General features: G+C 38.3%; 1 protein-coding gene across 4 annotated transcripts in view; it reads left to right on the forward strand.

The window, feature by feature from the left end:
• Positions 1 to 23064, forward strand: part of ERCC6L2 (ERCC excision repair 6 like 2) — a 139217-nt gene that overhangs the window by 110572 nt on the left and 5581 nt on the right. For all 4 annotated transcript variants that reach the window (XR_006966298.1, XM_047103100.1, XM_047103092.1 and 1 more), the window contains one exon: positions 18670 to 18851. Coding sequence is in view for 3 of the 4 variants with exons in the window: in XM_047103100.1 (XP_046959056.1) it covers positions 18670 to 18851 (182 nt within the window). In the remaining variant the exon portion in view is untranslated. The remainder of the gene's footprint in view (positions 1 to 18669; positions 18852 to 23064) is intronic.

Consider the following 23064-nt stretch of genomic DNA (forward strand, 5'->3'; position numbering starts at 1 on the left):
TTGTATTCCTTTGGTGGGTGAAATTAGGATTTTTGGCCTACATGCAACATTGTTGCTGCTTGGCTTGGTATGTTGTATGTGATTATATAGCATTTTAAATAAAGGTAGATTCCATTTATATAATAAAGCTATCAAATGAGAAATTGAAATAACAATGCAAGAAAAAAAAAGTACGCAAGGAAAGTCTCATGAATCTGGACCTTCAAGCATGGGTAGAACTATGTTGGGCAGAAGGCAAGGCTGAGGAAATTTGGCTCCAGAAATGAATATCCGTGATATGTTTGGCAGTAGTGAGAAGATTAGCCTAACCAAGCCAGCATCTATTGGACATCAGGAAGAGTAAGACTGAATTGAGGGAACACATCATGAAAGGCCTTGCATGTAGAGAAATAATCAAAAGATGTTAAACTGACCTGAACAGACTGAAATGTTAGAGTTTATACTCCGACAAGTAACTTTCAACATGTGCATAATATCTAACCATTCCCTGGTGAAGAAGGCTAAGAGCCAGGCCTGGAGCTGGTAATCATTATTCTAGACAGAAAGACCCTTCTGTTTTCACTCAAGAAGGGGGGAAGCCTTTTCCTGTGTGTAGGCATAAAGCTGGGTAAAACCAAAATCCACTCTCGATCATCCTGGTCAGAGTTTCCAGCATGGAGGTATCACGTATGTGCTGATTGAAGGCATGTCAGCTTATTGTAGATGAGCAGTTCCCAAAATGTGGTCCATGGACCCCTAAGATATCTGAGACTCCTTCAGGGGTCTGCAAGGTCCGAACTATTCTCAGAATAACTTGAAGTGCCCTTTTCACTTGCTGACATTGTGCAAATGGTGTAAAAGTAATGGTGAGAAAACTGCTGGCAGCTTATCGTGAATCATTCAGTGGCCCCAAATCATACCTAGTAGTCTCTGGATTCTGTACATACTTGCAGGACAAGGAAGCTAGTTTCTCTGATGAATATCTTTTTTTTTTTTTTAACATTTATTTATTTTTGAGACAGAGAGAGACAGAGCATGAACGGGGGAGAGTCAGAGAGAGGGAGACACAGAATCCCAAACAGGCTCCAGGCTCTGAGCTGTCAGCACAGAGCCCGACGCGGGGCTCGAACTCACGGACTGCGAGATCATGACCCGAGCTGAAGTTGGCCGCTTAACCGAATGTCTGATGAATATCTTTGATTGATTTTTATCCTTGATAAAAATGGCTCGTTTTATCAAATCTCAACCTTTTATACTCATCTTTCATTCTATTCTGTTTGCTAAAATAGGGAGTGTACATAAGCACTTGTACACCTGAGCTGCAAAGTGAACTAGCCACCTTTTTTTTTTTAATAAAACATCGTTTGTACTTGAAAGAATGGCTGACAGACAGACTGGTTATTTGGATTTGGTAGGTAATTTCTTAAAAATGAACCTAGTGAGTTTGGTACTTCAAGGAAACCAGTGGGCATGGACGTGTTGCCAGGGATAAATTCAAGCTTTCAATTAAAATGTTGAAAATCTTGTATCTTCCACCATGACTATGACACATTCCCCATACTTACATATTTTTTCCTGATGCAATAGGTGGTGATAACAACAAATATGACTTACCAATGCTGTGTAATTGAATGTGTCACATTTTAAAGATCTACATAACTCAGTTCATTGGTATTTCCAAATGACCAAGTGAATATCACTGTCATGCTTGGGGAAAAAAATCCGGCCAAAGTACAACATATGCCAATGAATTTTAATAATGTAAAAATTGGGGCGCCTGGGTGGCGCAGTCGGTTAAGCGTCCGACTTCAGCCAGGTCACGATCTCGCGGTCCGGGAGTTCGAGCCCCGCGTCAGGCTCTGGGCTGATGGCTCAGAGCCTGGAGCCTGTTTCCGATTCTGTGTCTCCCTCTCTCTCTGCCCCTCCCCCGTTCATGCTCTGTCTCTCTCTGTCCCAAAAATAAATAAACGTTGAAAAAAAAAAATTAAAAAAAAAAAAAAGTAAAAATTTACTGGTATGGTTTCAGATTTTACGTGAAACTAACCTTAACTGAGTTTTGATATAGTATCAAAAATATTTACAGTTATCTGAAAAGGCCATTAAAATATTCTTCCCTTTTCTAACGACATGTCTACATGATGCTGATTTTCTTCATATACTCCAACCAAAACAACCTTGTTGCAACAGATTGAATGCAGAAGCCAGATATGAGACTCTAGCTGTCTTTTATTAATCCAGATGTTAAAGATAGTTACAAAAATATAAAAACAATAGCCACTATTCATGTTAATTTTTTGTTTGCTTGGAAAATGTAAAATGTTTTGTTGTTATTGTTGTTAAAAAAGTTATTCAGGGGCAACCTGGGTGGCTCAGTCAATTAAGCATCCAACTCTTGATTTTGGTTAAGGTCACAATCTCACAGTTCGTGATATCAAACCCTGATTCAGGCCCCACACTGATGGTGCAGATTCTCTCTCTCCTCTCTCTCTGCCCCTCCCCTGCTTGTGTCATGCAAGTGCATGTGCACATGCTCACTCTTGCAAAATAAATAAACATTTAAAAATAAATAAAAATAAAAAGAGTTTTTCAGGTTAACATGTAATTGGCTTATTGTTATTTTTTTTAATAATTTATTTTGGGGAGAGTACAAGTGGGGGAGGGGCAGAGAGAGGGGGACAGAGGATCCGAAGCCGGCTCTCTGCTGACAGTGCAGCGCCCAATGTGGGGCTCGAACTCGCAAACTGCGAAATCATGACCTGAGCTGAAGTCAGACGCTCAACTGAGCCACCCAGGTGCCCCAGCTTATTGTTATTTTTAATGGATTAACTAATATTTTTGAATGTTTAATAGGTAAGACACACACAAACAAAAGCTCTTTGGGGTCCTTAATAATTTTTAAAGTGTAAAGAGGTTTTAAGACCCATAGTTTCAGAACTGCCATCTTGGACCATATGAAGAGAGGATCCTGATCATTAAATTCACTTCTAGTGGGATATACTTTTAATTGGCCTTTCTCTGTGTAAAAGCTTTACTTCCTTTTCTACAGGATTCAAGAAGGCACATCAGAATGGTGTGGCCATACAGAATCCACTCTAATTTGCTAATTTCAGTACTTTATTATTAATAATAATCAAATTTCAGTACTTTATTATTAATAATAATCTGCATCAAATAATAATCTGCATCAAACATCACAGCTAATTGCAATGTCTCTCATTTGGGACATGCTTGAAATGATCTTCCCAAGATACTAGAGAACCATTGGTGGCTTTGTCAGCCTACATTTAGAAGCCTTAACTCCAGCCAGAGGCCTGAAGGAAGCAAGGGAGGAGCCTAAGCTCCCTGTGGGAAATGCCAGCTGCTGAAAAGGCAGGTAGGGACAGATGCCTGCCAAGGAACGCTTTCTTTAAATATTTTTCCATCAGCACCACCTTCTGTGATCTTTTCACATACCAGGTATTACTAATATTAAGTACAGGACCTTCAAATGGTCTTTAGATAAAGTTTTACCATAATGCAAGTAATACATATAAAGATTTGAAACTGTGTCAGGGCTACAAGATGCTAAGGACCTACTGATTACTACTTTCTCAAGATCTTATAAGGACTGCTAGAACTGTGAATTTTATTTTGTTTTTTTTAATGTTTATTTTTGAAAGAGAGAACACAAGCAGGGGAGGGGCAGAAGGAGAGAGGGAGACACAGAATCCAAAGCAGCCTCCAGGCTCTGAGCTGTCACCATAGAGTGCAGCATAGGACTCCAACTCATGAGCAGTGAGGTCATGACCTGAGCCGAAGTCGGATGCTCAACCAACTGAACCACCCAGGCGCCCCAGAATTGTGAATTTTAAATATGAAAGAGACCAATGGGAGTCCCTGATCCAAATTCCTACCCCCTTAGGTCCTGATCCCCAAATCACTCATTATCCCCCAGGGTAATGAGGCTCAAAAAGTTAACAAAACTTCCCCAGTTTCCTCTGGACCCTAGAGCCCAAGGTGCTGAGTCCAGTGCTCTGACTGCCACTGTCTCACCTGGCCTGTTCTCACAGATGACTGTTCTGGCAGTGTCTTCAGGGTCACAGATCCCAAGGAGATGGGGCTTTTCTATTTCTGTTTGCAGTGTGTGCTGCATGCCCCATAATACTCACCTGCTCTCCCAGGGTTAGATATATACGTCTATCAGATAATGAGAAATGGACTGTTGTGGATAAAAAAGGAACCTAGGCTCAGGACAGCCATTATAAAGTTGTTCTGTTGTGACTCACTTAGAAAGCAAAATAGTATTAAAAATATGGAGAGATATAGATACAGGTAGAGATACATAGATATAGCTGGATTGTAACTATTACTTCTTCCAGGAGTAAAGCAGAATGGCAATAACAACCCCCCCAAAAAGATTTTGGATTTGAATCTAAGTGGGTTTTTTTTTCAGATTTGAATGTCATTTTTAAACATGCAGAAAATTTGACTTTAATATGTATTTGTGGTGGGTCCTCTAACCACCTGGCTTTCAACCAGAGGATGAGTAAAGACAATTCAGGAGTAGCTCATAGTTGCCTTAGGCTTTCCTGAATATTGGAAAACTGCATTTACAGGAATATTTCCTACCTCCAGACAAAAATCTTGAATGATTACTTTCAGGATAGGAGCTTTTTCACACCTGTGCAAAGACCCTTAAAAGTTTTTGTCCTTTTAGACACTCAGATGCCATTTGAATGAATGTATTTACATGTGCTATATATTTTTATAGTACTCCTGATTCCCTGCTTTGCAAAGACAAAGAAGTTTATGACTTCTTATGTGTTTATAGAGTTTGGCCCTTACCCAAAGGGAGATTTCTTTTTTAATCTTTTGTTTGAACAGATGTGTAACCAAAAGCATTGCTGCCTCTCAGACTTCACTATTTAAGATTTAATGAAGAAAAAAAAGAACACTGATTTTTTTTTTCTAGTCTTTATGGCAAAGTTGGTGTGATCAGGACACTGTGAGGACCTGTGGCTACTTGGTGCACCCACACCCAGACATGGCAGTGACTGTAGAGTGGCTTGTGAGGCTCTGTGCCATTCTCAGGAACAAGGTGTAGACCAAGAGCTTTCCTATAATGGGCAGATACTCTGGTGATCTTAGAATCCAAACTCAGGCTTCTCAGTGGGTCCAAGCCATCAGGACCTTCCAATCCCTTTGAAAGTCTCTCTCTTTCCAGTTTTGTCAATGACTAATCAAACCTAAACATCTGGTTATGGGGGAAAAAAGAAAACAAAACAAAACAGTGAATGTGTCTGTTACATATCTATTGCTCCTTGTTCTGGTATATGTTCTACAGGGTGTTTTTTGGAGAGACCAACTTAGCAGACAGAGCCATTCTAAAATTGCTTAATAAAACTTTTCCGTAATTCCCAGTGGCCCACTATGATAAGGCTACCCATCTTATGAGGCTGTTCTGCATTGTACCTTATCCCTGTCCAGGCTTCCTCCGTGGAGGGTATGGATAGATGAGCAGGGGAGGAAGAATCGCAGTGTCTGCATTGGCTCTGGCTGTGTCTCCAGGAATTAGCCCTGAGGAGCTTTAGAAAGATGGCAGATTTCTTCACTGGATTATTTGAATGGATAAAGAAATTGTGGTTTATATACACAGTGGAGTACTACTTGGCAATGAGAAAGAATGAAATATGGCCTTTTGTAGCAACGTGGATGGAACTGGAGCGTGTTAGGCTAAATGAAATAAGCCATACAGAGAAAGACAGATACCATACGTTTTCACTCTTAAGTGGATCCTGAGAAACTTAACAGAAGACCATGGGGGAGGGGAAGGAAAAAAAAAAAGAGAGGGAGGGAGGCAAACCATAAGACTCTCTTAAAAACAGAATAAACTAAGGGTTGATGTGGGGTGGGAGGCAGGGGAAAGTGGGTGATGGGCATTGAGGAGGGCACCTGTTGGGATGAGCACTGGATGTTGTATGGAAACCAATTTGACAATAAATTTCATATTAAAATAAATCAATAAATCAATACTTTTAAAAAAAGATGGCAGAAATTACAATAATATTTCTCTTGCTAAAATGGGAATTGGAGGCTGTTCATGATTCCTTTTGAAACTCACTCTCCTGGATTGTTCTGTTTCTTGCCCCCACTTGTTACAGGTAGGTGGCTATAGGACAGATTGATCCCCATCAGCTCTGCTCATTTCCTTGCTATTCCTATCTAGGGGCTCTCTGCAGTTCTTCAGTAATTTACCTCCAAAGTTGTTTTTTTTTTTTTTTTTTTTTTTTTTACCTCAAAGACTGTTAGTAGAAAATTTTGTTGTTGTTTTTTTAACTTAAACATTCTGCATTATTCCCAGTGAAGCTTCCTAGTACATAAAGATAGATTTCCTACATAGCAAATAGAAACATGCTAATGTAATCATATGGCTATGAGGTAAGAAGAATATTCTTTTTTTCTTTTCTCAGCACATTGACAGTAAAGATTGCTATCTTTAAACTTTTTAAGAGTCAGTTTTATTTTTTCTTACTTTCATATTGAAAATCTATATATACTTTATCTCCTTTTTAGTTTTGCCTTTCAAAAAATAACTCTTATTTCATTTAAAGTAACGTAACTTGGCTTAGATCTAATGCCTCGAAACACACAATTTTGGTTCAAAGGCAAAAGAGTATTATCAAAAGTTATTTGAATCTTTCTTACTATTGATCTTTAGAGCAATGAGTAAGATAAGGAACTTTCCTCATAGAACCAACATAAACCTAAAACTTCTCAGTAAGAAATAAATTATACAGAATTATATACAGTTGCTTAGGTCTACTGTGGATTCATTTGGGCCACTCTAGAAGAAGGAATTTTTCCCTACAAAAGTGCTCTCTTATTCACTATAATCCTAATGTAGATCTCTTATAATTTAAAATAATTATAGGTTTTATTTTTTAGAATGTATACATTGTACATTTTTTTATATTTTTTACAAAATATACATACATGTATACATGTATACAAAATACATTTTTTATATTTTTGTTTTTGTTTTTTTTTTTGAGAGAGAGTGCACCCACACGTGCATATTTGCACATGAGCAAAGGAAGGGCAGAGAGAGAGAGAGAGAGAGAGAGAGAGAGAGAGAGAGAGAGAGAGTCCTAAGCAGGTTCCGTGCTGTCAGTGCAGAGCCCTACACAGGGGCATGACCCCACAAACTGTAAGATAATGACCTGAACCGAAATCAAGAGTTGGATGCTTCAGCCACCCAAGCACCCCTGTACATTTTTAAGTAGTAATTTTTATGATATATTTTCAAACACAATTTACAGACAAATCAGAAAAATCAATAATGATTTTATAACTTCATGAAAATTAAATCAAAGGTGATATTCATAAAGTCTTTGAAGTGAGCCATTTCCAAGTTAAGCATTTAACTGTGAATAGATGAGGAGACTATTTTGGCCAAAATATATTAGAACAATTATCCTTTACAGAAATGACATATACTTAATGTTTTAACTGAATTAAACAATTTTTACATTTATGAACTTTAGTTTTAATAATAAATCATTATTTTTGTAAAAACAGCATATCATGTGTTTAAATTCTTAATTATATGAATGAGATTAGGATTTACCATAATCAGACGTAGCCTATCTTTTACCCTTTTAGCCCTGGTTAACTGTGGTCTGAAGGGGGACAGTTTTTCCTTTACTTTTTCAGTTCTCAACTGATGGCTGCATATAGTATGTGTATGTCCAAAGGAGGAAGACATATTACCACCCATAGATTAGAATGATTATTTCAGAATTCTCCGATAAATCCAGCTTCTCCTTAAGTATCCCCCCATTTCCATTCAACTAATCTCATCATCAAATGAATTTTTAACTGTATTTTTACATTTCCTAGGGGTAAACCACTTACTAGATTTTATTTTTAATAAAGATTCCACAAATTGAATTTGATTTTTTTCATAAAAACACTATAGTAGAAACACCTAACAATACCCAATAACTTAGGCAAATAATCATGAATGTAGCAATTACTAAGTTATAAATTATACTCTAATAGTGTCAAGCTTTCTAAAATACTTAGCAGAAATATTTATACAATACAATGTACAAAGTTCTTATCTTTATATTTCCTTATTATTATAATCATAAATTGTAATATGACGGAAAACTCATCAGAATCACAGAATATAGAAGTACTTCCTCAAGGCAAATCTTGATGGATAGTTTTGAAGAAACTTTTTAAGAAAACATTAGGAACAGTTAGGGGCTTTTGCAGAAACTGGCATTTCTTTCTTATTCAGCTCATGATTGCAAAATTTCCTTTTAAATACAGGCATAGTATTCCAGTTGTTGGCCATTCTACTCTTTAGCAGAAAGAGGAGTGGATTTATTTTGCTTTCTTTAGCAAGCAACCTCACCCTCTCTCCTAGTGTTAAGGAGGGACAGTATTGTCTTTTAAATTCCTAATCCAGTCTTTTTTACTGAACTTTTCATTACTCGAGCCTTTATAACTGTTGCTACTTCATTGTGTTGCCTCAGTGTCATATGACTTCACAGTTTTGACATAAGTGGTAATGAATGAGTTTGAGTCCAATTCACATAATCTGGAAACTTTTCATCTTGGCCATAGGCCTTGAATTTTGCTTTATGGCATAACTATCACTGCAATTGAAACTAAACTTTGGAACTTTTTTCCTTGTATCCACTATTGTAAAGGATCCCATTTTACTATAAAGTAGTGAAACCAGCTATGTAACAAGGCCACTAAAATGTTTATTAAGTTAATTAACAAACAAAATTTTGTTTACAATCTTGTTTCAGTACAAAGTACTCTACTAAAATGAACTATCTGAACCTAGATAGATTTTTTTTGAGTTATTTTGTTTGTTTTTTTCTTTTTTTTATATATGAAATTTATTGTCAAATTGGTTTCCATACAACACCCAGTGCTCATCCCAAAAGGTGCCCTCCTCAATACCCATCACCCACCCTCTCCTCCCTCCCACCCCCCATCAACCCTCAGTTTGTTCTCAGTTTTTAACAGTCTCTTATGCTTTGGCTCTCTCCCACTCTAACGTCCTTTTTTTTTTTTTTTTTTTTCCTTCCCCTCCCCCATAGGTTCCTGTTAAGTTTCTCAGGATCCACATAAGAGTGAAACCATATGGTATCTGTCTTTCTCTGTATGGCTTATTTCACTTAGCATCACACTCTCCAGTTCCATCCACGTTGCTACAAAAGGCCATATTTCATTTTTTCTCATTGCCACGTAGTATTCCATTGTGTATATAAACCACAATTTCTTTATCCATTCATCAGTTGATGGACATTTAGGCTCTTTCCATAATTTGGCTATTGTTGAGAGTGCTGCTATGAACATTGGGGTACAAGTGCCCCTATGCATCAATACTCCTGTATCCCTTGGATAAATTCCTAGCAGTGCTATTGCTGGGTCATAGGGTAGGTCTATTTTTAATTTTCTGAGGAACCTCCACACTGCTTTCCAGAGCGGCTATACCAATTTGCATTCCCACCAACAGTGCAAGAGGGTTCCCATTTCTCCACATCCTCTCCAGCATCTATAGTCTCCTGATTTGTTCATTTTGGCCACTCTGACTGGCGTGAGGTGATACCTGAGTGTGGTTTTGATTTGTATTTCCCTGATAAGGAGCGACGCTGAACATCTTTTCATGTGCCTGTTGGCCATCCGGATGTCTTCTTTAGAGAAGTGTCTATTCATGTTTTCTGCCCATTTCTTCACTGGGTTATTTGTTTTTCGGGTGTGGAGTTTGGTGAGCTCTTTATAGATTTTGGATACTAGCCCTTTGTCCGATACGTCATTTGCAAATATCTTTTCCCATTCCGTTGGTTGCCTTTTAGTTTTGTTGGTTGTTTCCTTTGCTGTGCAGAAGCTTTTTATCTTCATAAGGTCCCAGTAATTCACTTTTGCTTTTAATTCCCTTGCCTTTGGGGATGTGTCGAGTAAGAGATTGCTACGGCTGAGGTCAGAGAGGTCTTTTCCTGCTTTTTCCTCTAGGGTTTTGATGGTTTCCTGTCTCACATTCAGGTCCTTTATCCATTTTGAGTTTATTTTTGTGAATGGTGTGAGAAAGTGGTCTAGTTTCAACCTTCTGCATGTTGCTGTCCAGTTCTCCCAGCACCATTTGTTAAAGAGACTGTCTTTTTTCCATTGGATGTTCTTTCCTGCTTTGTCAAAGATGAGTTGGCCATACGTTTGTGGGTCTAGTTCTGGGGTTTCTATTCTATTCCATTGGTCTGTGTGTCTGTTTTTGTGCCAATACCATGCTGTCTTGATGATGACAGCTTTGTAGTAGAGGCTAAAGTCTGGGATTGTGATGCCTCCTGCTTTGGTCTTCTTCTTCAAAATTCCTTTGGCTATTCGGGGCCTTTTGTGGTTCCATATGAATTTTAGGATTGCTTGTTCTAGTTTCGAGAAGAATGCTGGTGCAATTTTGATTGGGATTGCATTGAATGTGTAGATAGCTTTGGGTAGTATTGACATTTTGACAATATTTATTCTTCCAATCCATGAGCAGGGAATGTCTTTCCATTTCTTTAAATCTTCTTCAATTACCTTCATAAGTTTTCTATAGTTTTCAGCATACAGATCCTTTACATCTTTGGTTAGATTTATTCCTAGGTATTTTATGCTTCTTGGTGCAATTGTGAATGGGGTCAGTTTCTTTATTTGTCTTTCTGTTGCTTCATTGTTAGTGTATAAGAATGCAACTGATTTCTGTACATTGATTTTGTATCCTGCAACTTTGCTGAATTCATGTATCAGTTCTAGCAGACTTTTGGTGGAGTCTATCGGATTTTCCATGTATGATATCATGTCATCTGCAAAAAGCGAAAGCTTGACTTCATCTTTGCCAATTTTGATGCCTTTGATTTCCTTTTGTTGTCTGATTGCTGATGCTAGAACTTCCAGCACTATGTTAAACAACAGCGGTGAGAGTGGGCATCCCTGTCGTGTTCCTGATCTCAGGGAAAAAGCTCTCAGTTTTTCCCCGTTGAGGATGATGTTAGCTGTGGGCTTTTCATAAATGGCTTTTATGATCTTTAAGTATGTTCCTTCTATCCCGACTTTCTCAAGGGTTTTTATTAAGAAAGGGTGCTGGATTTTGTCAAAGGCCTTTTCTGCATCGATTGACAGGATCATATGGTTCTTCTCTTTTTTTTTGTTAATGTGATGTATCACGTTGATTGATTTGCGAATGTTGAACCAGCCCTGCATCCCAGGAATGAATCCCACTTGATCATGGTGAATAATTCTTTTTATATGCCGTTGAATTCGATTTGCTAGTATCTTATTGAGAATTTTTGCATCCATATTCATCAGGAATATTGGCCTGTAGTTCTCTTTTTTTACTGGGTCTCTGGTTTAGGAATCAAAGTAATACTGGCTTCATAGAATGGGTCTGGAAGTTTTCCTTCCCTTTCTATTTCTTGGAATAGCTTGAGAAGGATAGGTGTTATCTCTGCTTTAAATGTCTGGTAGAACTCCCCTGGGAAGCCATCTGGTCCTGGACTCTTATTTGTTGGGAGATTTTTGATAACCGATTCAATTTCTTCGCTGGTTATGGGTCTGTTCAAGCTTTCTCTTTCCTCCTGATTGAGTTTTGGAAGAGTGTGGGTGTTCAGGAATTTGTCCATTTCTTCCAGGTTGTCCAATTTGTTGGCATATAATTTTTCATAGTATTCCCTGATAATTGTTTGTATCTCTGAGGGATTGGTTGTAATAATTCCATTTTCATTCATGATTTTATCTATTTGGGTCATCTCCCTTTTCTTTTTGAGAAGCCTGGCTAGAGGTTTGTCAATTTTGTTTATTTTTTCAAAAAACCAACTCTTGGTTTTGTTGATCTGCTCTACGGTTTTTTTAGATTCTATATTGTTTATTTCTGCTCTGATCTTTATTATTTCTCTTCTTCTGCTGGGTTTAGGCTGCCTTTGCTGTTCTGCTTCTATTTCCTTTAGGTGTGCTGTTAGATTTTGTATTTGGGATTTTTCTTGTTTCTTGAGATAGGCCTGGATTGCAATGTACTTTCCTCTCAGGACTGCCTTCGCTGCATCCCAAAGCGTTTGGATTGTTGTATTTTCATTTTCGTTTGTTTCCATATATTTTTTAATTTCTTCTCTAATTGCCTGGTTGACCCACTCATTCTTTAGTAGGGTGTTCTTTAACCTCCATGCTTTTGGAGGTTTTCCAGACTTTTTTCTGTGGTGGATTTCAAGCTTCATAGCATTGTGGTCTGAAAGTATGCATGGTATAATTTCAATTCTTGTAAACTTATGAAGGGCTGTTTTGTGACCCTATGTATGATCTATCTTGGAGAATGTTCCATGTGCACCCGAGAAGAAAGTATATTCTGTTGCTTTGGGATGCAGAGTTCTAAATATATCTGTCAAGTCCATCTGATCCAATGTCTCATTCAGGGCCCTTGTTTCTTTATTGACCATGTGTCTAGATGATCTATCCATTTCTGTAAGTGGAGTGTTAAAGTCCCCTGCAATTACCACATTCTTATCAATAAGGTTGCTTATGAGTAATTGTTTTATATATTTGGGGGCTCCCGTATTTGGCGCATAGACATTTATAATTGTTAGCTCTTCCTGATGGATAGACCCTGTAATTATTATATAATGTCCTTCTTCATCTCTTGTTACAGCCTTTAATTTAAAGTCTAGTTTTTCTGATATAAGTATGGCTACTCCAGCTTTCTTTTGTCTTCCAGTAGCATGATAAATAGTTCTCCATCCCCTCACTCTCAATCTAAAGGTGTCCTCAGGTCTAAAATGAGTCTCTTGTAGACAGCAAATAGATGGGTCTTGTTTTTTTATCCATTCTGATACCCTATGTCTTTTGGTTGGCGCATTTAATCCATTTACATTCAGTGTTATTATAGAAAGATACGGGTTTAGAGTCATTGTGATGTCTGTATGTTTTATGCTTGTAGTGATGTCTCTGGTACTTTGTCTCACAGGGTCCCCCTTAGGATCTCTTGTAGGGCTGGTTTAGTGGTGACAAATTCCTTCAGTTTTTGTTTGTTTGGGAAGACCTTTATCTCTCCTTCTATTCTAAATGACAGACTTGCTGGATAAAGGATTCTCGGCTGCATATTTTTTCTGTCTAGCACCCTGAAAATCTCGTGCCAATTCTTTCTGGCCTGCCAAGTTTCAAAAGAGAGATCAGTCACGAGTCTTATAGGTCTCCCTTTATATGTGAGGGCACGTTTACCCCTTGATGCTTTCAGAATTTTCTCTTTATCCTTGTATTTTGCCAGTTTCACTATGATATGTCGTGCAGAAGATCGATTCAAGTTACGTCTGAAGGGAGTTCTCTGTGCCTCTTGGATTTCAATGCCTTTTTCCTTCCCCAGTTCAGGGAAGTTCTCAGCTATTATTTCTTCAAGTACCCCTTCAGCACCTTTCCCTCTCTCTTCCTCCTCTGGGATACCAATTATGCGTATATTATTTCTTTTTAGTGTATCACTTAGTTCTCTAATTTTCCCCTCATACTCCTGGATTTTTTTCTCTCTCTTTTTCTCAGCTTCCTCTTTTTCCATAACTTTATCTTCTAGTTCACCTATTCTCTCCTCTGCCTCTTCAATCCGAGCCGTGGTGGTTTCCATTTTGTTATGCATTTCGTTTAAAGCGTTTTTCAGCTCCTCGTGACTGTTCCTTAGTCCCTTGATCTCTGTAGCAAGAGATTCTCTGCTGTCCTGTATACTGTTTTCCAGCCCAGCGATTAATTTTATGACTATTATTCTAAATTCACTTTCTGTTATATTATTTAAATCCTTTTTGATCAGCTCATTAGCTGTTGTTATTTCCTGGAGATTCTTCTGAGGGGAATTCTTCCACTTGGTCATTTTGGATAGTCCCTGGCGTGGTGAGGACCTGCAGGGCACTTCCCCTGTGCTGTGGTGTATAACTGGAGTTGGTGGGCGGGGCCGCAGTCCGACCTGATGTCTGCCCCTAGCCCACCGCTGGGGCCACAGTCAGACTGGTGTGTGCCTTCTCTTCCCCTCTCCTAGGGGCGGGATTCACTGTGGGGTGGCGTGGCCCGTCTGGGCTACTTGCACACTGCCAGGCTTGTGATGCTGGGGATCTGGCGTATTAGCTGGGGTGGGTAGGCAAGGTGCACGGCCGCAGAAGGGGCAGGCTTAGCTCGCTTCTCCTTAGGTGATCCACTTCAGGAGGGGCCCTGTGGCAGCGGGAGGGAGTCAGATCCGCTGCCGGAGGTTTGGCTCCGCAGAAGCGCAGAGTTGGGTGTTTGCACGGAGGGAGCAAGTTCCCTGGCAGGAACTGGTTCTCTTTGGGATTTTGGCTGGGGGATGGGCGGGGGAGATGGCGCTGGTGAGCGCCTTTGTTCCCCACCAAACTGAGCTCTGTCGTCGGGGGGCTCAGCAACTCTCCCTCCCTTTGTCCTCCAGCCTTCCCGCTTTCTGAGCAGAGCTGTTAACTTATGACCTCCCAGACGCTAAGTCGCGCTTGCTGTCGGAACACAGTCCGTCAGGCCCCTCCGCTTTTGCCAGCCAGACTCGGGGGCTCTGCTTGGCCGCGAGCCGCCCCTCCGCTCCGGCTCCCTCCCGCCAGTCCGTGGAGCGCGCACCGCCTCGCCGCCCTTCCTACCCTCTTCCGTGGGCCTCTCCTCTGCGCTTGGCTCCGGCGACTCCGTTCTGCTAATCCTCTGGCGGTTTTCTGGGTTATTTAGGCAGGTGTAGGTGGAATCTAAGTGATCAGCAGGACGCACGGTGAGCCCAGTGTCCTCCTACGCCACCATCTTCCCTCCAAATGATAGATTTGTTTGTTTGTTTGTTTTTTGTTTTTAATGAAGGATAGGGTATTAAGCCCATGTGTGAAAAGAATGATTATCTAACACAATCAAATTTTTAAATATAGAATTCTTGGCAAAATTAAAGATCCACCTGTTTGATACCTGTGTTGAAAAGCTGAATTTTCCTGAAGAATTTATAAAACTGACTTAAGAAAAAATGTATCCATACAAAATGTGAGCTTTGTAATGCTTTGCCAGAGTCAGAAAGACCAAGAGTAATCATGTAAATTATTGAAAATTACCATTGTCTGGCATGATTTCTCCATGGCTTCAGAAGTTGCAGTATATGAGGAGGGAGTGTTCTTGGTTGGCCCAGTTCCTTCTTTTTCTGTTTATTTCACTTATCCTCACGTAAACATACCATCTCTCCTTACAATAATAGATCATTTCTTGGGAATCATCTTAAGATGATGAGCCTTTTTATTAGAAACTTATAACAGTCATCTGTTTTCTTGTGAGGTAAAATAAGTGTGTCAAATCTCTTACAGATTTGGGGCGCCTGGGTGGCTCAGTCGGTTAAGCGGCCGACTTCGGCTCAGGTCATGATCTCACGGTCCGTGAGTTCGAGCCCGGCGTCGGGCTCTGTGCTGACAGCTCAGAGCCTGGAGCCTGTTTCAGATTCTGTGTCTCCCTCTCTCTCTGCCTCTCCCCTGTTCATGCTCTGTCTCTCTCTGTCTCAAAAATAAATAAATGTTAAAAAAAAAATTTTTTTTTAAATCTCTTACAGATTTATCTTTAAAGGTCAGCATTTTCCTCTCTTTGTTGATGCTTTAAGATTCAAGAAATGATGTCTTTAAGGAAAGTACTTTCAGCATTTTATGTTTGTTCATCTGAGTCACAATAGATATTTAAGAAGTCAATTTATTTTCATTAGAAATGGTTTGCTACTAAAAAAACATACAGTTACAGGGTGCCTGGCTGGCTGTGTAGAGCACGTGAATCTTGATCTCGGGTCATAAGTTCAGTACCCATGTTAGATAGAGATAATAAAATAAAATAAAATAAAATAGAATAGAATAGAATAGAATAGAATAGAATAGAATAGAATAGAATAGAATAAAATAGAATAAAATAGAATAAAATAGAATAAAATAGAATAAAATAGAATAAAATAGAATAAAATAGAATAAAATAGAATAAAATATAGTAAAATAAAATATAGTAAAATAAAATATAGTAAAATAAAATATAAAAAAATAAAACATACAGTTATATCTTACATGTTATCCAATGTTCAGTTTATTTCAATAAAATGAATTTAAATATAATAAGTTGAAGAGATAAGTGATTTTTTTTTTAAAAACTAAATGTTCCATCTTAAAATTTAAAAATTGGCTTGTCATTTTTAAGTCCCTTAAGGGAAAGGCCTCTTTGTATATGTAAATATTTTTGTTCTCAAATGCATAGCATGGTGACAGGAAGATAACAAGTGCTCAGTAAATATTTGTGGAATGAAAAACTCTTCCCTACACACATTCATTTATATGTGCCATTTCAATCCCATTGAACTGTAAAAGAAAAATAATTATGTCATCAGCAAGAATCTGTGTCTAGCAAACTCCTGTATGTATGCCTGAAAAAAAGAATTCTTTAAAGATAGTTTAACTGGGTATAGAATTCTAAGTTTCTATATTTTTTTCCTGTCTGCATGTAGAAAGTATTGTTTTCTGGTGGTGGTGGTATTCATGAGAAGTCTGTCTTCAGGTTGATTGTCATTTCTTTGTGGGATATCTTGTTTTTTCTTTCTGGCAGTTTTTAAGATATTCTATGTGATATAACAAAGTACAGATTTATTTTTATTTTTCCCACGAGAGATTTGCTTTCCCTTTTTAGTTTGAGGATTCGTGCCTTCTTCAGTTACCTGCCATTATGTCTTTATATTATCTCTTCTGTTTTCTCTGTTCTTACCTTCTAATATTTTACAAACTTTGGTATGTCTTCAGCCATGTCTTCTTTCTCTACCACTTTATCAACTATCATTGTAAGACTGTTTAGTCTGCTGCTTAACCCATGTTTTGAGTCTGTTCCTATCTCTATTTTTTATTTCAAAACCACATTTCCTTTTTAGAGTTTGTGTTTGGCTCTTTCAGATCTGTCTATATAATACCAGCCCTAGTATATTCTATTCTTTCCTTTATCTTTCTGGACTTGCTAATGATTTAAAGTCTCTTGCAGATTGCTTTGTTATCTATAATTCCTCAGATACATATTCTCACACTTGTTGCTTTTGCCCATTTTCATGGTGGTGGGTTTTATATATTCTTCATAATTTTTGCCCAAACCCACCCCCCACCCCCTCCCCCCCCCCCGACACCACCACCCATCAGAATCAAAAGCATTCTCTGGATTATAGAAATCTTCCCATGGTATGTTTTTATATTCACTCCTCATTGAGATCTATGGTTTTCACTGATTCTGGACCAGTTTTTTATGTTGGTTTTTAGCTTAGATTTTCCATTCCACCCAGGTGCTACAAAATCAGATTCCACAAATGGCACAGGCTGGGCATTCCAGTGATTCTTCCTATCTAGAATAGGAAGGTAGCCTGCTTCTCTTCTGTGTTCCCAGTTTGGACTTTCCTAGCTTTAATTTGCAAACTGGATAGCCTCTTAATTCCTACTGTGTTTTTGGTTTGTTTGTTTTTTAATGCAGGGAGTTGAGTCATTTCCATCTCCCCTCTATACATGGGGTCTAGTAAACTATAACTTAAGGCCCTAACTCTGGACTGCTGAGCATCAGCTCCTATTCACCACTTCTTTGTTTTTGGCACCTAGAGATTTACCTTTCTCACTTCTGAGCTCAAATGTAATTTTGTTGTTGTTACCAAATTGTATCTAGTCTTCTCATTTTGGAGTGGGGTAGGGCTTTCCATGTATTCACTGTACCATCTTCTCAGGGAAATTGAAACCAATAATCAAAATTATTTTTTTCTTGACTCAGTGTTTTTAACAATTTATGTTAGACAAGCAACAAGTATAGTCTGTAAAATAAATATAATTCTATATATAGTGTCAACCAACTGTAGTTAGCATCTTAAAATCACTAAATATTCTGGCAATCTAGTAGAGATTAAAAGGTAGGATTTATGAAAATGGTTTCTTATTTAATTATCACATAAAGATTGTTATTATTTTACAGTTTGGCTACTTATGTAAAATTAAATAACAAAAATCTGATTAATAATATTGAGGGAAATTACTGATTTAAGAATTTTAAATATCTCGTTTTTATGCCATTATTTTTATAATCATTAATTTTTATTCTCATTTAGGATTGTGGATATCAGCATGTATATAATATCCCAACAAACTTGACAATGAAGGCATCATATTATTGCTATTACTTTTATTATATCTTTAAGAAAGATATATTCTGTAACATATATTTTAAATGATGGACACCATGGAAACATCATAGTATTGGCATTACTTTTATATATTTCATAAATATATAAAATATAAATATATATATTTTATAAATATATAAATATATATTATATATATATTTATATAAATATGTATTTATAAAATATATTTATGAAATATATAAAATATATAAATATATATGAAATATTTATTTTATAAATATAAATGTTTATATTTCTATAAAATATATAAAATATAAATATATATTTATGAAATATATAAAAGTAATATATAAAAGTAACTTATTCCTGTATCTTCTTTTTAAAAATCTAAGTTAACTAACATCTCTCATATTGTTATCAACTAGAGAATATGATATACTTGATTATAAAGAGGTTTTGGAAAAAATAAGGCCATCTCCTCATTTGACCAAAAATGACTATTTTTTCAGACTTAGGTTTTGCATTCCTTCTCTTTCCAGACACATAAAGAAAAAATGAAGACAGATATATTGACACTTTCAAAGAAAGACCAACAACTAAGTGAAGGAAACATTTCATTTCCCCTTTACATTTCACACCCTGTAAGCCAAAAGAAGAAAAAAGTCTACCGCACAGACCAGACCACCTTTATAATTGGAGAAACGCCAAAAGGGATCCGCAGGTATGTGTATAGCAACACTGGACTTTAAAAATTATTCTCAAAAGAAATATAGCTACTTAATAAAATACGCAAATAATTTGAATCTTAACCATACTTGGCAGCTGAATTTGTATACTTCAAAAAATAAATTCAAAATGTTTTAGATGTTTTTAGAAAGCTAATCCCTCAATTGATAAAAAAATGAAATCATTTTATATGGATAAATGAAACACTTAATTGCATTTTATTTACTCTTTGAATATTGAGCACCTAATATGCACTCAGGCATTGTGCTAGGTTTTACACAGACAGGATAAAAAAGGACAGAGTTTACAGTGCAGTGAGAGTTAAACCATAAAACTTTCAAAAGTAAAAAAAATATATATATATATAAATAATTATAAAATGGTGTATTATAGGAAAGAAGTGGACAGGCCTGGTTGGTAGAGAATAAGGTGATCTGGAGGGGGGCCAATGGCTTTCTATTGGGTAGAGAGTAAGACCTCGCAACAGAGTTGGCATCTGAGACCTGAGGGATAGCCAGGCAAAGAACTAGGTTAAGGACATCCCTAGGGAGCAAAGAGGTTTGATGTGCTCAAGGAACTGAGAGAAGACTAGTGTACTTAGTGCATAATAAACCAAGCAGAAAGACATGAGCTGAAGGCCAAGACATAGATGGGGCTGGAGCATGCAAAGCCCTATAGGTTGTGGATAAGAGTTTGGATTTTGTCCCAGGTGTGTCAAAGCTATTGAGGCATGAACATGATCTGATGTATGTTTCTCAAAGATTGTTCTAGTTTCTTTGTGGAAGAGAGCAGACTAGGGAAGACCATAAGGAACTAGCCAATGGTGGTTTACGGTAGAGTGGTTCCCATGGAGATAGAGTTTGGTGGATGAATTCAGTTTGGTATGGACTGGTTGTTGGGAAAGAGAGAAAACAAGACTACTCTTAACTTTTCCATGGAGCAACAGACTGGATTTACTAAAATGGGGAAAACTAGGAGTTTGGACTGAAAAAAAATCAAGAGTTCTCTTTTGCTTGTATTAAATTTGAGGTTCTATGGAAATAGGATTTGGGGACTAAAGATCTAAATGTGGAAGTCATCAGCATTGAGATTTTAAATGGTTTTAGAGCCACAGGTTATGTGAACAGCCTAGGAACCCAGCACAGACAGAAGAGAAGCTAGGACTGAGCCTTAAGGGGACAGTGGCCTGCTGGGTAGGAGGCACACTATAAGGTCCTGAAGTCCAAGAGGAGTGAAAATTTCAAAATGGAGGAAGCACTTCATTTTATTAAATGCTGCTGAGAACCAGAATCAGATGAAGTGGAAAAGTGCCTTCCAGAACTGGCAGGAGAACTCATTGGCTGCCTTGATGTGAGCAGTCTACAAATCCCTAGGCAGACTCGGGGTGAGGTGGGAAGCAGGGGATGGGCAGATCTTGAGACTGCTCTGTGAGTGTGAAAAGTTGCGGTAGTTGGAGGGCATTGTGCAGTCAAAGGTAAATTTTTTTAAGTTGGGAAGACAATAGAACCTATTTGTGTGTTGAGGGAAAAAACCAATATGGAAAAAAAGAGATCATGCTGGAGAAGTAGTAACAGAAGTCCTGCAGAGCAGGAGAGGGTGGGATCCAGACTACTGAAGAAGGTCTAGCCTTTGAGAGGCATCAGAAGAGGAGGGATGGAAGATGGGCATAGATGCGATATTTTCTCAATTAACTGAGAATTAAAGTATCAAATCAGAGGGAGAGAAATTTCAGGAGAGAAAAGTCATGAAATAAATCATTTATCAATTAGAACAGCAAGCTTGGTGAGACTAGAATTCATGGGTCATGTTAAGTCCCTGTTGGAGAGTAATTCCAGTAAAAGCATCCATGCAGTTGTGCAGACTTTGTTCAGCCAGGCTTCAATTGCTCAGTTACAGACACAGAATAGGGAGATGGCTGGGTTTTATCAGGGGTTAGAATGGAGGGAGAGAGAAGCAAAGAAGCTGAAAGATGTTTGCAAAGGAGTAATTATAAAGTCGAACCTAAGCTAAACAAGGGGAGGCTTGATGAGGTCAGAAGTATCTTCCAGCATTGTTGTCATGGGGGAATTAAACAGTTGAGCTGGATTATGAGGTGACTAAATTCAGGGATTTGCAGGTTGTGCAATTAATGGTAATGACAATGGCAGTATATGTCCTTAGGAATAGGGACCTGACATTCTGTTGAGTCTTGGGGAGTGGGGGATGGTGGTAAAGAAATTGGTGGGCTAGGAGTTGGAGTTACATGGGCCATCCACATGGATATTGGTGTTGTCAAGAGTGATGGCAGGAGATGGGAAAGGAAACAGGATTGATCATGAGTTCAGTCACTAGGAGGAAGCGACTAAGAGGTCAGTTGACAAATTGAGGGAAAGAATGGATTATCAGGATAGCATAAACCTGCAAAAGGGAAAGGAATCTTTAAGAAAAAAAAAATGGTCTGGAAGCAGCATGTGAAGCATGAACCCTGAGGTTTAAGATGTGAGGTATAAGAGCCTTATCTTGTGAGGGCCGTATGGGAAGAGGTGGCATCATGAGGGGATAGAGGGACCATCTGGGGAGAAGAACAAGGGAGTTGGTAGAGCATAGCCTCATTCCAGGGGCTGAGGAATGGTCTGGAAGGCTGAGGGATTCCATTAGATTGGGGAGGAAGAGACTAGGACCAGGAAAAGGCCTGGGGTTACAGGTGACAGAGGAGTAGTGACTGAGCTAAGCAGGGATGAAAGGCATGGTTGAATTGACCCTGAAGGCCTCTGCAGACAATGGGCAAATGGTGATGGTTCTCCCTGTTCCAAATTCTTTCCTCACGGGTTTGGTAGCTCCTCAGCCCTTGGGTGCTGGTGTGGTAGGCTAGAGTGTGGCTCTCAGCTACCCACCATTGCCCAGAAAGGCAAACACCCTACATGCTACAGTAGCATCTCTCCTCATAAATAGACTTACAATGATGATTCTGGGCAAATTTGGGGTAATTTGCTTTGGGCAATTATTTTGTTCAGAGGCAGACCATAATGGATTTTACCAGTTTTTAAAGAGCACAAGTGTCTTTATCTCCGTTAGCACTGTATATAAAAATAAAACTATTAACAAATGATTAGATTTTTCTTCTCTCACTTTCTTCTCTGCCCATCCCAGGGAATAAATGCCTTAGGCTAAGTGAAAGACTAATGTTAGAATGCCAACCTCTGACCTAGGGATCGATGTCAGAACTGCTGACACATCTTTCCCACTAATCATCCTCTTTTATGAGAATCATGAATCCGTACCAGCTGTGGCCGTCAGGTCATCGGAATGAAGTTTCAGTTCTCCCTTCACTTAAGAAAGCCTAGGCAAAGAGAAGATGACTTAGCTGTGTCCCACCATTTTCCCTCAGTTCTCATGAAAAGGGGAGAGAACTTGAATTATATACATGACACACAACTACTCTGGATATATATATTTTTTTTTCTTTCTTCTAGTGACTTATGAGTGTCTACTTTAGTTTATTAAATTTTCCTTACAAAGTGGCTAGTTTATACCTCCTGGGTGTACCTTCCTTAAATACTTAGAGAAAATTCTTTTAAAGACCAAGAATTATGAAAGCAAGTTAGAAGGCAAAAATAAAATGAATTATAATCAATCATATTCATCCTGTAAAGGACAACCTCCCAGCCTAATTTACTTGCATACTACTGGTATAACATGGGGTTAGAAGCTCTCCTCCCAAAAGGGACAGAATTGTAAGATTCTGAGTGAGGTCAGCACAGCAAAGGTGAAGTATTCTGGCCGTTGCTGAGACACCACCAAGTCTTGGATAAATAAGACATCAGCCTGTAACTTTGCCAATAACTTAATCTTCGCAGCACAAATATTTATTAGAAAGGCCATGAAAATGGATTTGGAGATGATTAATAAACAAAATAATACCTCATTACTTCATATGAAGTAAAAACTGGAACCTTTTAAGAACGTGCTTGTTGCTTTCCAACAAGAACATTGGCAATTTCCAGGACAGAAATTTGGAAGCTTGTATTTGTGTTATTAAATATTCTCTTGGCAGCAAGAGTGGCTGTTGCTCAGGCATAGATAATATCTGGACTTGGAACAGTGAAGAGGACCAGTGCAGTGAAGAGGACTAGAAGGCAGGGTGCTCATCTGAAGCCACAAAAGTCATGAGCATGCACGATGGATGCCACTAAAATCACAGGAAACACAAACTTGACATAACCTGGCCT

The sequence above is a fragment of the Lynx rufus genome, unplaced genomic scaffold (genome assembly GCF_022079265.1).
Source record: "Lynx rufus isolate CCGP_SWC_20201006 ecotype Redwood Valley unplaced genomic scaffold, mLynRuf1.p SCAF_10, whole genome shotgun sequence".
Classification (NCBI taxonomy): Eukaryota; Metazoa; Chordata; class Mammalia; order Carnivora; family Felidae; genus Lynx; species Lynx rufus.